This window comes from Pagrus major, chromosome 24, assembly GCF_040436345.1.
Source record: "Pagrus major chromosome 24, Pma_NU_1.0".
NCBI classification, from domain to species: Eukaryota; Metazoa; Chordata; class Actinopteri; order Spariformes; family Sparidae; genus Pagrus; species Pagrus major.
The window spans coordinates 20679707-20696208 of NC_133238.1; the positions used below are offsets into that span (position 1 = coordinate 20679707).

The following is a 16502-nucleotide window of genomic DNA, read 5'->3' on the forward strand; positions in this document are numbered from 1 at the left end:
TATCTTACTATGGTCAACTACGCAGCTCATGCTACAGTTTTAACTACTAGTTTATGTGACCTCTGCAAAGATTGCAGCAGTTAACAAGAATTAATGTTACTGCTCGTAAAGGTGCAATACTGAAGATACAATCATGTTAGCAGTTAACGTTTCTGCAAACCACACATACGTCCAAGGCTTATTAGCTGACTTTCACATCAGAGGGTGGAGGGCATGGTGGTGGTGCCAGTTCGACTCACACCACTGGATATTTCTAAGGACACCTGTGTACATTTCCAGCAGGTCGGGTTTTGTGTGCCTGAACCTAACCAGGGCATGAGCACAGCGTAGTGACAAGAAAGAAACAGAAAATTGAACCGAAACAAACGTGAAGTAAATAAATAAATAAGTGGAAAATAAGCCAATATTCTTGTATGGACACTTACTGTAAGCTGTACTAAACTCTCAGTTCTTCTGTTTTCTAATCATTGTCGTAAAGGCCTGAACATCACATCATTTTTGGTAACTGAGCCACAGAGACATCAACAGCTGTTACAGTAATCGCTGAACTGCAATATCCTTTCAGTCCTTGTTTTCCCTTCTCTTTATGGATTGAATACATATTTATCAACTTCACTCAAAGACATACCAAGCAAAGTACTGAGACCTCTGAAGGCATGTTGGTTTCTGAGGAAAAGGAGGCCGCATGTGGAGACGAGGCAGACTGTGCTGCGTGTCATGTGTGTGCTTAGAGGGTGTCGCTGAATGTGTCGTATGTGTGTGATTCCCGACCTCGACATGAGGGCACAAAGCGTCGAAACTGCAAATATGCGAGTGACGTCACGTACAGTAGTCTCCTCGAGGAGCAGCTTTCCTTTCCCTTAAAAGGGAGCGTTTGACGCCGAGCTTCAAAAAACACGTTCCCCGTACCAGCGTCTGATAAACAAGACGTCGCATTTTTTACGAGCTTAGAATATCTCATCACACGTATCTCATCGTACCAGGGTTTGACCCTGGCTCTGAGCTGGAATGTACAATATGCACCAGGGTGAAACATTTTTTTGGGGAGGGATACAGGTGTGCTTCTCCTCTCACAGCTCAGAGCTCAGCAATGGCATACAGTTGATGAATGAGGCAGATTTCTGTCTCCTCACTTTTTGGGAGTACAGGTGAAGACAGATCCTGCTCGTGCATACAGCGGAATATGTGTACGTACATCTGCTCGACAACTTCCCAAAACATGCTGCCGTTTGCGTGAAAACGCTGCTGAAGTTCACAACCAGGTGAGCACAATAATAACCCCAAAAGAGAAAAGACTCTAAGAAAGTCTGTGTTGTGTTTTCAAAGAGCAGGGCAGGTTCTGGATAATAAGCATCTCTGCGATGATGAGGCCATCGCTGAAGAATGTCCTCGATCTGATCCACATGAGTGATGTCACCTCGTGTGCAGTTAAGTCAACCAGATGGCATGAAGATACATAGCGTGCCCTGCAAATGATTAGGAGCTGGAGGGGAGGTCATGCGGTGTCACGTTCGCAGCTACTGTGATTTTTTCTATCTGCAATAAAAAAAAAAGCTACAGTGATTACAGCCCATCCTGCCAGAACATTACATCAGTTTGTTTCGTATCATCCACGAGGCTGTTTTCCCATCGCTCGGGCCTCGTTTTGGACTTCCCCGCCGAGGCCTCGATGCGTTGTGTAAGCATCATCGTGACTAATAAAACACAGAAAATTACAATTTGGAGATTTTTATGGGAGAGTACACACATCTTATTAGCGTGAATCATGAAATGTTGCTGAAACAGAGTGACAAGTAACACCCACACACATCTGACTTCAATGATGTGTGTGTGTGCTGGAGCTGTCAAGTAGCCCAGGATCCTATCAGCAACATATAGCCTGCTTGAGACGTCCCGGTTCCCTCGACAAGAAGCCTTTGGGATTTTTTTTTATTGGCTTTCGGATTATTACTGCATAAAAATAAGCAAACACAAGTTTATGATGCTTCCACATTTTGTTCAGCGAGATAATCCTCACACATCAACACCACTTTTATGATTTTTGAAGCCTGAGTTCAGTCGACAGAGGTGAAAAAAAAGCTAATGTTTGCTCACTACATCTCAGTTGCATGACTTCAACGTCGACACACAACAACTAAACTTCCTACATGTACAAGTTGGAATAGTTTGAGTTAGAACAGAGTTTGCAAACTAAAGTCAGGATGTAAAGACAGACTAGTTGAATGAGTCTTTGATTTAGAGACGTTTAATGTCCCTGACCGCCTTTTTAAACACACGTAATTAAATATCTTTGTATGTAATGAAGGGTTAGGGTTATCTTTAGGGTTATCGTTGTATGTAATGAAGTGTTTGATCACCACGATTGAGGGATCATTGCTAAAAATGTGTGTACATTGGCCGATTTATATATGGAAATCAGAATTTTTTACTTCCTATAATCAGTTTCAGCATCAGCGCCAGAAATAGAGAGTTAACGACGGACCTTATTTCAGGCATTTAACCAAAAACCATCCAAAAAAACCCACTGAATCTGAGACTAGGGAACCAAACGTGCAGAAATGCGAACATGTTTGTGGCGAAACCTACTGAGCAAGACATTTTATAACTGACAAAGACATTTGTCATTGCTCATTAATGAACAAACTTAAAGCAGTACTCTTTCCAAACAACAGTAAACACATCTTTGACATTCCTGCGCTGCTGTTTCTTCATATTTGTTGCCCAACAGAAACTGAAAAATCTGAGATAAGCTATTATTGGCCAAGACCTGGCTGATCGGTCAAATATATTTACGGCCCTTTAAAAAGCACAAAATGTCTATTTGTAACCCTCAATACAGATCATGGCCTTGATGTGGACACAAGTGGTGAGACGTTCGACCAAAAGTGTGATTTGAACAATTTTGAGGCATAAACTGGTGAAAGAATCAATACATCACCAGAGAAAAAGGCAAAAACTGAAGATAAGTCAGAAAAAATGGACAGTAACTGCAACAAAACCACTTCCGGTGTCGTATAAAGATCTGTCCTCTGAGTGTGACTTGGTCGGTGGTCATTAGTAACTAATTCTAAACACTTTTCACCTCGAGCAACACTGTTCAGGGTTTAATTTAAATTGAACTCTGGTACCATAAATACACACTTGATCGCCCGCAAAGAAACAAGATCGTTAAAACCTTAAAAACAAAAATAAAAACCCAACTAAACTTCAAGTAAGTCCAAGAAAACCTGGGCTCAGTAACACCTCTCTTCTCCTTTTGGTATGAAACGACCCCGGACCAGCTGGCTCGGTAAACATGAGGGTTCTGTGTGCATTTTCCTGACGTTACATCACAGGGCTCGTAGGTGTCCAAGTTCAGGTTTCATGCTGCCATCTGGAGACACGGACATGTGAGGCCGCCCTGGTGGTGCTGCGGCTTTAAATGGTAAAGATAGCGGGATGGATCGGCTCGTGTTTCCATACGCTCCGTCTCTGGGTTCACCGCCTCACATGACAACATGAGCTGAACTCCTCACACCGACATCAGTCAGGACGCTTCAAACGTTAGCCGGGCTCTAAGTCGTTTTATGCTATGCATGACATCAGAGGATGCAGATGGTCATAAAGTTCTCTCCCTGCCCTTCGTTTCTCTGCAGAAGAACAAAGTGCCTGCCGTTGTGTAGCTGTGTGTGTGTGTGTGTGTCTGTGCGCTGAAGTCATGTTTAAAGTAACATCTGTTGATGGTTAGGATGCCGCTCTCGCTCTCACACCCCTGCTGCTCCCGCAGTACCCGGCGCGCGATGAGGTCATCACTCATGGACGGCTGCTCCATCACCGATTAATCAGAGGGGGAACCAGGTTCAACCCCAACCCCCTGCCCAGACTAAAGGGACAGTTCACCTCTTTCCTCTGTAGAGCTTGTTTTGTAGGTCTCTGCTTTCTCTCCAATATGATGGATCTAGATGGCGCTCGGCTTGTTGTGCTCAAAACGGATTAGATTAAACAGTAATGTCTCTTTCCAGAAATCATGACCCGGTCACTCAAGACAATCCGCATACGTTGTAGTGACCATTTTCTTTCTAACGACCGTATCAAGACTCAGAAACTACTCATGGACGAGAGGCTTGCTAACTAAGGGAGCTAACGTAACAGCTAGAACTGCACCATTTATGTTCATTATCGATTAGTTTGCTGAATGTTTCCATGATTAAATAATTATTTAATTACTCTATGATGTCAAAAAATTGAGGTTCGGGTTTGAGACGACACGGGATGCAAATATTAATGGTCCTCCTCTTTGGCTAAGCTGCAGCTACAGCAGCGCTTAGTCATCTAATTGATCTGATTAGTCAGTCGGTCGATGGAAAGAAAATCAGTTGCTTCATTTTGGACTGTTGGTTGGACAAAAGAAGCAATTTGAAAACATCCCTTAGGGCTTTGGGAAGTTGTGATGAAAGCTTTCCAGAATCTTTTGTCATTTAATAGGCTATGATTAATCATAATGAAAAGAATTGTTAGTTGCTCCTGAGTAATGTTGAGTAACCAGGACATGATCTCTGGAAAGAGACATTAATCTTATGGTTATCAAAAAGGACCCAAATGCAAGATGCTAAGACAGGCAGGAAGATGAATCCTGAAGCTGAATCCACTTAAAATTAAGGGCAGGCAACCAAACTGACAAAAACAGGCTAGGGCAAATCCAAAAAACTAGAGAGAAATAAAAAAAACTAGTTGAAGTACACAGGCAGGATGAAAAAAAAACATGAGGAGCAAACACAGCGACACCAGGAACAAAACAAACTGACAAAAGGGAGGGAAAAGACACAGAAAAAGGGTGGAAAAAAGACAAAGACAGGAAGTGGGAGGTGACAACACGACACAAGACGGGCAATTCTACAAAATAAAACAGGAAACATCCATCTAGCTCCATTATATTGAAGAAAATGCAGACATATCTACCGCCATTATCTCCCAAACTCTGCACCTCACACCAAAAAAATCAAGATTGGATAAACAGCACCACAGGTAAGAAGAAAAATATGTATTTCCAATTTTGGGTGGACTGTCCCTTTAACATGCCTTCTCAGGCTCCAGGGAGAAGGTCAGTCAGAAGTCAGAGGCGATGAAAAAATATCAAATTAAATGAAAAATATAAAAATATCCCGCAGCACATGTCACCCCAGGATGTAATCACAACTTGCTGCTTTCCACTGGCCCAGTAAAAAGGAAATGATTACATCCTGCTGAAATGCATCGTACAACAACAGATTAACGAGGGTGAAATTAAAGCCCGGTGCGACGTGGTGCCTTCTCGCAGCGTACATGTCGAGGCCGTGGCAAAACACAGAGTGCTGTTTCTGCTCTCCTCAGACAAGTGATAAGTGGCTTTTCCTTGTAGAAGTCAAAGCTATTTCAGGGTTTGCACTTTCTCTGGCGCTCTGTAATAATGTTTTGGAAGGAGTGCAGAGCAGAACAGAAGCCGCTGAACAAACTCGGGGTTTCGTGCTTGGGCGAAGGACTGTAATGTCGTTTACTTAAGCTCCTCGGGGATTCTCTGTTTCTTCCTGCTCGAGGCGGTCTCGATGACATGTCTACCTCGACATCTTGAGGGGAATCATTGGACTGCGAGATGACAGAAATATATCTTCTTGTTAAAGCAGAGTGCATCTCCCAGTTTTATTGACAGCTGGACTGCAAGTTTTGAAGATAACTCTTTATTGTGTTGGACATCAGTTCCATCAGTGATGATAACGTTTTACGAGCCTCATGTCTTTGCTCTAAATATGAAACTAGAGCCAGAAGGCAGTTATCTTAGCTTAGCATTAAGACTGGAAACAGAGGAAATGGCTAACCCGGCCCTATCTGAGGGTAACACAATCCTCCTGCCAGACTCTGTAAAGCTCACTTATCACCATGTTATATTGAGTTTGTGTGTTCAAACATCAAGTTGTGTTTCCTTCATGGCGTTATATGTCCAACAATGCATGCAGGACCGAGAAATGGAACTAATCTGAATGTTTTTTTAACAACCAGGTAGAAAAACCCTGCAATCACGTAGCTTACATACAATTAATTCCTCAGACTAAACCCAAAACAAGCAGTTAGTCCAAGGTGTCGCTGTTGCGTAGATTTAGCTCATCAAAGACGCTAGCAAAACAACACGGTACGTAAAATAAGCAAAACAGAAATGCCAAATATCGCTACGAGATTACAAAAAGAGGGCAGCACATCACAGGAGTAACTGTAACTGCTGCTGACTGTAGCTCCCGTTAGCTCAATTAGCCGTGCAGCTAGTGGTCCTCTCAGGAGCTCGAGGTACACATCGGTATTATGAGACAGGCTGGTTAGCATGCCAACTTCGGCAGGTATGTGCAACACAAAAAATAGATTATCTGAACAAAAAAGTGAGCACAACCAAAATTAAAGGTGCAATATGCAAGAATTGGCCACCTATAGAACACCTAGCTAGTTCGCTCAATTAGCCGTGCAGCTAGTGGTTCAGCTAGTAGTGTTGTTTTCCACAAAAATCTTACATATTGCAGCTTTAAACCCTAATTTCACAGGAAAACAATGCAATAATAATGCTAATAACTTTGTTTCCTCTTCCAAATGTGTTTGGCTAACATTTGAGTTTGATCAAAACCTGTAAGATCAATACATTTTCTGAATTTGAGACTAAAGCTTGATCATAAACAATAGAAATGATGGTCAAAACTGTGAAAAATATCCAGAAAATTACGCAGCAAAACCTTACATGATATTTGCACCTACATGTTGAGTTTGGCCCATTTATGGACCAAAAAGAAGCTGAACCCCCACATGTACTCTCTTGTGCATACACTTTCAGCAGTACAATAAAGTATAACTCATAATTATCCATATGACGGCACTGAAAACGCTAACGTCTCATGTGAGGATTGAGGGAATGAGGTACAGTAAGAGGACACCTCTGAACAAACACGTTTGCCTAATAACTTTGCACACACTCGCATCTATGACCGTAACAGAGTCCTCAGCTACATAAACAAGGCAGCGTCCAACACACTGAAGACAGATGACACTGGCAGATGCTGAACACATTGTTACATGGACTAACGCTGAAGTCCTGGGACCCAAAAAAATACACAACCATCAACTATTTCCATGGTAATCTGGCGTCTCGTCGAACACGCAGCGTGATTGATGCTTCTCAGAGCCATTAGGTTAGTTTTTCTTTTTTTGTCCTCCTCACAGTCGTATAAATCCTTCGCCTATTCTCACGTGGTAATTAGCTCGACCCTGGACGGGGGCCTATTTTTCATGGCAGCCTGTCCTTCCTGACATGCCTGGTGACAAAGCGCAGACCGTCGTCATACGGTCCTCCGGTCCAACTCAAACATTCTGCTTCGGCTAAAGAGCAATGATGTGATCGTCCCAAATAGGTCACGGGCCGACGTCCAGCTGTGTTTCCTTTGTGAAATTAATTGCTGAGGGTGCATGTGTGTGTGTCTGCTTGATTCTTTTGTGTGTGTGCGCATGATATGTGATATTGCTGAGGAGGCAGTAAACAGAGCGCTGCCCAGTGAATGCTCTCTATGTGACATTTACAGAAGAAATCAGTCAGACATGTTTCCACCTCCAGCTGTCTCTGACTTAGCTGGCGATTTTAATTCATCCCAGACTTGTCTCACATTACAGTATTTTATTCGATCACAGGCATTAAGACTTCTGTAACATGTCTCAAAATGTCTCGAAATACAGCACAAGCAGCGTTCAATGCTATGAAACTACAGCTTAGTGTGTTATCAGTGCTATATTTCATTCAGTCGCACATGATAGTGTTACGAGGATTCCTGTTGCAGTACAAAACATCTCGGTTTACAGCCGTGCCAGTGTCAACACTTTGAGCTAAGTGCTTACATCAGCATGCTAACATCCTCACAATTACAATGCTACCAATGCTGCTGTTTAGCAGGTAGGTTGAGTGTGTTAGCATGCTAATATTTGCTAACAAGTAGGGGTTGAGCAGTATGTTTTTTTCAGGGCCAATTATTAGTAATCCTGGAGGATTGTGATCATTTTGGTCAACATGTCATGTAATCCTGTAGATTTTGAGATAATTTACAGGATAAGTGGAAACTTTGACCTGCAGGTGGCGCTTGAGGAATAGTCAGGGTACCGTATCAACAAAATCTTAAGGTATCATCCTCTGGGGAACATGAATGTTTCTACAGAATGTCATTGCAATCCATCCAGTAGTTTGAGATACAGTATTTCAGTCTCGACTAAAAGTCTGTTTGTGGTCTTGGGTCAGTTAACAGGACAGAAGATTGAAAAAAGTTCAAGCATAACTCCAAATTCCAGTAATTTTGATCCACTACTATGGTCACGGACAGTTCAGAGAGTTACCACATCAGAGCACATCGTGAAACCGCTGCATAAACAATCAGATCTTTAAGTGTCCCTCGTTCTGAGCTGCCTCTGAGCCTCGCTGGCACTGAAACGCAGACTTAGCTGAAGGAAAGTCATCCAGGGATATGGTTTTTCCCTCTGCTTCACAAATATCCGCAGTGCTACCATAAAGCAGAGCTGTAAATGTAAAGATTGTTTGTGTTTTTAAGCTCAAACCTAAATTATCTGTCGACAGACTCCCCCTCTTGGTCGCTGGATCATCTCCAGTAAAAACTCTCGGTTTGCTCCAGGTTTGTGCAGAGTTGTTCAATAAAAGGTGATAATAAAAGTGAAGGACCTACATCAGGTCATGGGAAAACCAATAATGGAATTCTTTAGTTTGGTTTTTCCCCTGTAATCCTGAGGAACACTTTGATTTAATACGAACATTACATAGGATTATTAAGACATTCATGCTTTGGCAGAGCTGAATTGGAAAGAGGATTTTACAAGCTGACATACTGCTTTCGAGCAAGGCATTTAACTCAAGTTTATTCAACAGCCACTATCCTCCAACACAAGGTCATGGGAAAAGAGACGAATTTGATCACCCTCTTTCGACTGCTGAAATGACTCAAGAGGCTCTCTAACTTTGAAGAACATGCTGACATTGACTCGTAAAGACACTGCAGGGACAGTGAGGCAATTAGAGATGACAGATGTTGCTAAAATAAGAAAGCTGCATCAGTCGTGATTTTGGCTTCAGTTTCATAATGCACTCATGGGCTGAATGAATGCACGGTGTGTGGCGTTGTCAGTCGAAAGGCTCTTGACAAAGTCGGAAGGTTTTTTATCAGTTTCTGCCTGTTGGATCTTAATGAGCAGTTGCACCACTGTGGTCGGTTTTAGGATTAGGGGAGAAGTTAATTCTTAGATGCATCAAAATTCACTCTTGAAAGATCATGTCTCGATACAAAGAAATCAATAAATCGTACATTTTAAACCCAATTCTCGACATTATGATCTCCTGTTACAACCATCCGGAAAGTAGCAGTTAGAAACTGAATGGGAAATGGCAAGCACTTTCAAAAAAGACTCAGACAATCGGATGAACTATCTGTCTATGACAGTCGATCACAGGCTAACTTTAACCAATCAGATCCACAGTAGGAGAGTGCTACCACCAGCAGAGCCCGGTGGTAAATCAAACTCTTTAGAAGTCTTAAAGAGAAGTGCAAAAACGTCTTTTTCATCAAGAAAAGCTTTCAGTGCTTTCCCCGTGCTGAAAGATCCAAGTTGTAAGAAAGTTGATCTTTGAGTCTCATTCCCAGCTCGTCAAACGCTGATGCTTTGGGATTGTAGGTTGGGTTGGCCACCATCCCGAAGCATCAGTATTTGACGAGTTTGGAATACTTTCAAGTTGGACCTCAAAGCCCGACCCGTCCTTTTCAAACAAATTGCTTCTCTCTCTCACTGGTCTCTGTCATCACACCTTCACCACGATCGTAGCTGCCAGTAGTTTCTAATAGGACGCTGATTGGTTCAATATCCAGCCACAAGCACATAGCTTCAAGCCTGGTGAGATGACCGTGCAAATCCAGCTGCCTCGCAAGGTCTGTTCCTCACAGCTGAGCCAACTGGATGGTGAAAACTTTTTTTTTTAAAGTTTTTAAAAAAGGAAGTCCAGCCGAATGAGGTGTAATCATATACAGAGGTTTCATGCCATTAAAAAAACTGTCATTTAAGATCAAAGCAACATTAGATTGGAACTGGATTTCTTGGAGACGTCACAACAGACACGTTTTACTGACGGCATCTTGGCATTGATAATGATTTTATCACCACATCGTAGCCCGCTGATTTGGAATCAAATCGAATGGCGATGTGCCTTGAGATTCCCTTTCTTAATTGGTCTATCACATTGTTTGGATACTAGTTCGACTCAGGAAGAAAACTCTGATGAGGCTCTGACAAACAGGAATCAACAGCCTCGTCTTCATTGACACCCTATTTTTGAAAGCTCATGGATGTGTCTCCTAAGTGACAGGACGCTAGCCAAGGCAATTTGCTTTAATGAAGTTGAAGGGCATCCAAAATTAGCATTTAAATCAGACATCAGAATTTAGAAAGTGAGTGTGACACTGACACTGTCCCCTGAAACCAAAATGAGATTTTCTGTAATTGCTTCGAGATCAAATGTCACCAGATCTCTCCGTGATGACGGCATAAATGCATTTCGATGTTTACTGGAGGACTGGCAGCTCATTTCAGTGAGCTCTTGTGTCTGATTGGTACACTGACCTCTCGCGCTCCTGCTCCAGCAGGTTGGTGAACTCGTCGCTCTTCTTCATGAACTCTCCGTGGTTCCTCTTCTCGTCCTCCAGCTTGTACAGGGCCTGTTTGTGCGACTGCTCCACCATCAACAGCTGCTCCAGCATCCGCCGGTGTGTCTCCCTCTGCTTCTCCACTAGCTTGTCCAGCTGTGGGGGAGGCACATAGAAAACATCTGTCACATCTGGACTGCTCTGACACAGCCATTGAGGGCATTTTCCTTTAATTGTGATTGAGAGGTGGTGTTACCTCTTCCATGGGCTTCTCATAGATGTCCTCCTGCAAGGCCTCGGCCTTGCCCTGGATGGCGTCCCTCTGCAGGGCCTGCAGCACTTTCTCTGGTGTGACGAAGCCATATTTGGCCTCCAGCAGGGCCAAGTCGAGCTTCTCTGCCTTCAGCACTGTGATCACTTCATCTCTGGCCTGCAGTGGGTAAAGAAGATGGATCTGGTTAGATTCATCTTTGTCTTCCATTATGCAGCAAGACAGGAAGAGATGAGTCGACTTTAAACCCAATGTTAACTTAAATGGCACTCAGTAGAGCGTCGTGCATTATTCCTTAAGAAATTAACGGTCGGTATCCAGCCTGAAATTCGTTGGTATTTGAAGATCTGGGAATGGGACTCAGCTATCATTCTCCAGAATTGTCTTCCCTACCTTTAATGTTTGATGGTAACTCCACCAACCAGGAGCAATAACCATTCATACACAATCACACAATGGTGGAAGAGCCACCAGGAGAAATTTGGGGTTCAGTATCTTACCAAAGGATAAATCAACATGTAGACTACACGGGCCAGGGACAGAACCACCAACCACCTAATTGGTGGACTACTGCTCTACCTCCTTTTCCACAGCCGCCCTGAGTAGTAGAGTCATACTTCCCAAGATCTGTAAACACACTTTGATGTTTAAACTTGGTGCTGTTACACTGTGAGTACAGAAATTCACTTTGAAAGTGAAGTTAGTCTTTAAATGGTTAGTTTGAAAACCTGCACTGAGTTGAAAAAGTGTTTCACTCTTGAAGTCTGGTGGTACGTGGACCCAAGGAGGGACTTCTGCAGGGTTAGGGAAGGTACGAGGGGATACATGAGAACAGTAACATAAATAACCAATACTGTACCATGAGATCAGATAGATGTTTGAAATGCCCAGCTTTAGATAGCAAAATTGACTAAATCTACAGAATAGAGAAAGTGACCAAGCATCAGCTGCATGATTACTAGGTCTTGTATTGATTTACGAGGAATCCACCACAACAAGTCCAGTACTGTAGAACAGATACTTCTTTGTCTGCTCTGCTTGTCTTTGTCTACTTTGTTTCCTTGTGTCTAGCTTCTTTAATCTCAGCAATAAGACAAACTCAGCCTTGTTCCAATCATACAACATTACTGCCAGGGGCTTCCTGGATCCAGTGTTGGAATGACAGGAAGTAGCCTCAGCTGTTAGCTGTCCATTAACACTGGCTTTTAGTCCATCTCGAGTGGCCACTGCCCACTGATCCACCGTGTCTGACTGTATGTCCGACTGGGGCCGGTGCCATGTCTGCAGGCCTGTCTGCTGCTGTAACAGCTAATTGTTCCCAGGGCTAAGTCCAAGTTTGCTCAGTTTGGATTACCTGCAGCTCTCCCTCGAGCAAGCTCAGCAGAAAGACGAGGTCATCTCTGGAAAGGTCCCTGGTCTTCTCCTTCCGACCCGCCTTCGTAGCACCACTGGCGTTCCCGTTCCCACTCCCATTCCCACTAGCACAGGTGCTGTTCTTGGCCATCTTGTGATTCCTCTGGATGGTGCCGGTGTCGTCCGGCGGCTCCCGATGTCGGCTGCGGCGCTCGGCCCTTCCGGAGGGCTCCTCTCGCTCTGCAGAGCGTTTGCGTGTGTCTTTCTGCTTGGCTTTGGTTACGTCCTCCAGACTGTTGCTGCGGGATCTCATGTTCCTCTACCTGTTGTGTGAGAGGAAAATGAAAGGATAAAGATGTTTTATGTAAATGTCTTTGTGTTACATTTGCATTCAAGGAGAGGTTCACCCAAAAATATAAAGTTATTTAAACGCATCCATGTCAGACGGGGTGTGCCAACGCTGTTAGCTTAGCAGCTAAAGTGAGGTTTTGGCTTAAAAAGGGTTAAAATAACGTCTTTTCAAATCAATTTGGAACCTCTGGGCTTCCAGAGATTTGGATTATGTTGGATGAGCTGTGCGGAGCCATTTAATGTTTTACTTTTGGTTGTTTTTTAACATTTCAAAACAAGTCCCCATCTACCTTAGTTGTTTAGGAGAGTGCTACACTGCTGTTTTGCTGTCCAGCAATGTTTTATAGACTACAAAACTTCACCTGACTTTCCTTCAGCATGGGAATTTTTATTTTTTTGTGAACTGTTCCTTTAACTTACGAGCGAGGCAACGGAGCATAATGTGCCAAATTTGGATCAATGACCTTGACTTTAAAGGGCTTTAAAGAACAAATCACTCTCAGCTGCTGTTACACTGTCATTTGTAATCAATCTGTGATGTTTGGGAGTCACAAGGACACACTTTGTGGCTGATGAAATGTTTTAATTTACATTTTCTGGCTGGAGCATTCATGCTTTAGAGGTCATGGATGCCACTTTCACTCAGCCTGCCTATGTATCCAAAACAAACCCTTGAACAAGCCCTATACATCCAAAGAAATGAGAACAATACTCCACCGAACAAAAATGCAAGTCTTGTCATCATCCTTGGATACCATCTAAACATAATCTTTGTTTATTACATATCATACTGCGCAGTGGGATCTCGTCACACTGTCATCATACTGCAAGTAGGCCGTAAACCCGACCTACGTACTGCGTCCAGGTCCACATTTGTCATCCGTACAACGCAACAGCATGTCGTCATTGCCTGACATGTTATTATTAGTCACTCAGCGGAACAGAGTCATCATCACCACGTCGTACCCCCGGCCACAAAGCGTGATTATGCCACAAATTCTCCAACAGTGCCAGAACTCTTTTGGACCCGGGACCTCGAGTCCTGTCGCAGCAAATTACCCAAAGCTGCCGAGCGACATTCACGGATGATGAATTTTCCCATAACGTGAAATTCTTGTCCAGAAAACGGCGGCCAAGATCGTTCTAGCAGAGGATTTAGGCACTGCGGTCTACTTGTGTACCTACTTTGTCTGTTTTACAGATGATGATAGGTGGTCTCATGTGTTTGGGCCCGGATCGGAAAAAGGGGCAACATCCGAGATGACTTAGTGAGTTATGAATAAAAAGCATCGTGGCTACCAAGCGAGGTCTGTTTGCAGTGTACAGTGTGTCTTTGTGACATCTGGTTTATGAATGGGCCATTCAGTGACTCACTGACTTTGATAAATCGAACGATGATAAATAGGTGAATGCTGTAAACTGCAGTCTCACAGGCAAAAGAACCATAAGCCTCCTTCGCCGAGTAATTTATTGCCTTTTCAGCATTATGCTCAGCTAAAGTAAATACATCCAAAAGACGAACCAGAACTGAAACAAAAACATGCTGAGACTCATTTCTGATTGTTTGATGTGAGAGGGAATAATCTGCCTAGAGGCATTACATCATCATCTATCAGGCTCGACTGGCGTCAAAAAGGTTTCCATCTAACTGAGCTCAGAAGTTCCAGCTAAAGACAACATTTCACAACGACGTCCTGTCATTACCACGAAACAATGTCAGTTTTGATTGTACTTCTGATGAAAGATTTCCCAACATGTGAGGCTTTGTGAGCTGAGCTTTCATCTGCTCTCAGCCTTTAGTAGCTCATCCATGAAGACCAGGAAAAAGGGATTAGCTCAACATGAAATGAAATTAATTGATAAAGCCGTTAAATTGCAAAGGGGTGTATATTAACAGAAACTTAACCTAAAAAATGAGATTGACACTAAAATAGCTCTGTTTCAATTTACCAATTGGTTTCCCATTTACTAATTTACATAGTACTCAATGCATCACAGCTATTTATAAATTTCAGGTACTTGTACTTGAGTATTTCACTTTTATGCTACTTTCTACTTGATACTTTACACACAAAAAGAGCAGAGAAGAAAAAGAGGGAGCTGGATCCAAATGATAACGTAATGACCAACTTTTTTCAACCAGCTCAGAAAGCTGCTCCCACCTAGACTGAAGAGATAGCCAGGAGCTCGTGTTACTAGCCAAGAGATAACTAGCATCAGTGAAGCAGCCACCACCACCTGTGAGGAAGAGGATGATGTAGATAATGGCAAAGATGTTCTGCGTGTGTTTATGTTAATGGGTAAAGCAGACTTTCAGGGGCCGAGCCAAGGAGTACTTTTACTGAAAATACCTACATATTTTTGCTTTTGTAGAGTTCTGGCTGCAGTAAAGGAGTATTTTACTGCTTGTTCTTACTTAAGTAAAAGATCTGAAGACCTTTTCCGTCACGTATATCTACGAGCTAAACCGAAATAAGTCAAATAACTCAAAAGCACCTGAAAAAAAGGCCGAACATACACCAAAACTACCCACACTGTGATACAACAACAGCTGACATTGTGTCTTGTGTTCACTCTATTTAAACTTCTTGTTTATTGTCTGTTTAATAAAACAAAGAAAAAGTGATAACTCTTTTCAGCCGTTGTCCAGAGTTGCTGCTGAGACAAAATCCGAACATCTCGCCCTGATTGGACCTCAGAAACAAAGTGTTCGAGACTCCTGCAGTGTGCGTCCAGCCCGTTGTGTGAGGCCCTCTGACAGTTTATGAGTAAGAAAGATGGCTGGGTGATTGCATTGTGCACACTCTAGGCACGGCGCCACATGATTCAGGGCTGAGGTAATTCCCTGCAGTCGAAGACAGACTCCACATCGACTTACTCACAGATCTGGGCTGCAGGCGATAGACAGAACCCGCTCCGCTCAGATTTAGGTAATGAGCGTTTGTATCTTTCCTGTGCAGTATTTCAAGGACGCAGAACAGTTTGTATGTTTGTAACTTTATCCTGGACGTCATTAGAACGGTATGTAACCTCTCTAATGAGTTACTGCACTGGCTACATAATTACCTCAGCCATCAGTCACTCCCGCAGCCTGTTAAGACCTTACATGATGCAACAAACTCACAGATGCACAAAAAGCTGCAGGGTTAGAGATTCAAGCCGAGATTGTGCAACAGATCCGAGGGTCACAGACATGTAACGCAGCCCCGCTGGGATTCCCACATGTGCAAGTATCACATATCTGCAAAATCTCCAAGATGGATCAGAAATACATCACATAGTTCACAAAACAGTTCACAGAGAGGACGGGAAAAAGGCTCCGTATTGGATCTGACGTATCTCCAGATCAGTCCCTTTTCTGTCCTGGTGGGAGTTAAATAAATTAGTTTTGAGATCAGGGTTATATCTCTGGCAAATGACGGTCGTGATTTTTGTGAACTGTGTTATTGGTTATTGGAAACTTGGAGCGAAGCGGTCAGAATTGGAAACACTTGAATGAGCGCTGGCCAAGACTGTGCTGCTTTGTGTTCACGGGCTGATGTGAAAATAATTTGTTGAACTGTAGCTACACGGCTCAAAACACCTTTCTTTCATTATACAAAGTAATGCCGTGCTTAAAGGATTTGTCCTTTGAAGATGTGAACCAAAAGCCTAAATTATACTTAAGAATGTTCTGCATTTATTAGATTAAAGTAATAAGCCTATAAGGCAAGGCCGGTTTATTTATAAAGCATCAATCAGACAAAGGGCGGGTCAAAGTGCTTTACAGGGTCATGGGAATAGAAATACGACATTAAGCAAACATTAAAACTGCATTTTAAAGATATTAAATACAGCAAGAAATAGCTAAAGGG

The 16502-nt window shown here is 43.0% G+C and overlaps 1 protein-coding gene across 1 annotated transcript; it reads right to left on the reverse strand.

Moving 5' to 3' along the window:
• Positions 1-5509: 5509 nt before the first annotated feature.
• Positions 5510-12610, reverse strand: LOC140991950 (filamin A-interacting protein 1-like). The gene is made up of 4 exons (XM_073462123.1): positions 12299-12610; positions 10930-11103; positions 10651-10829; positions 5510-5582 (listed from the first exon to the last, which is right to left on the reverse strand). The coding sequence occupies exons 1-4, from the start codon at positions 12608-12610 to the stop codon at positions 5510-5512; spliced, it is 738 nt and encodes a 245-aa protein (XP_073318224.1).
• Positions 12611-16502: the final 3892 nt, after the last annotated feature.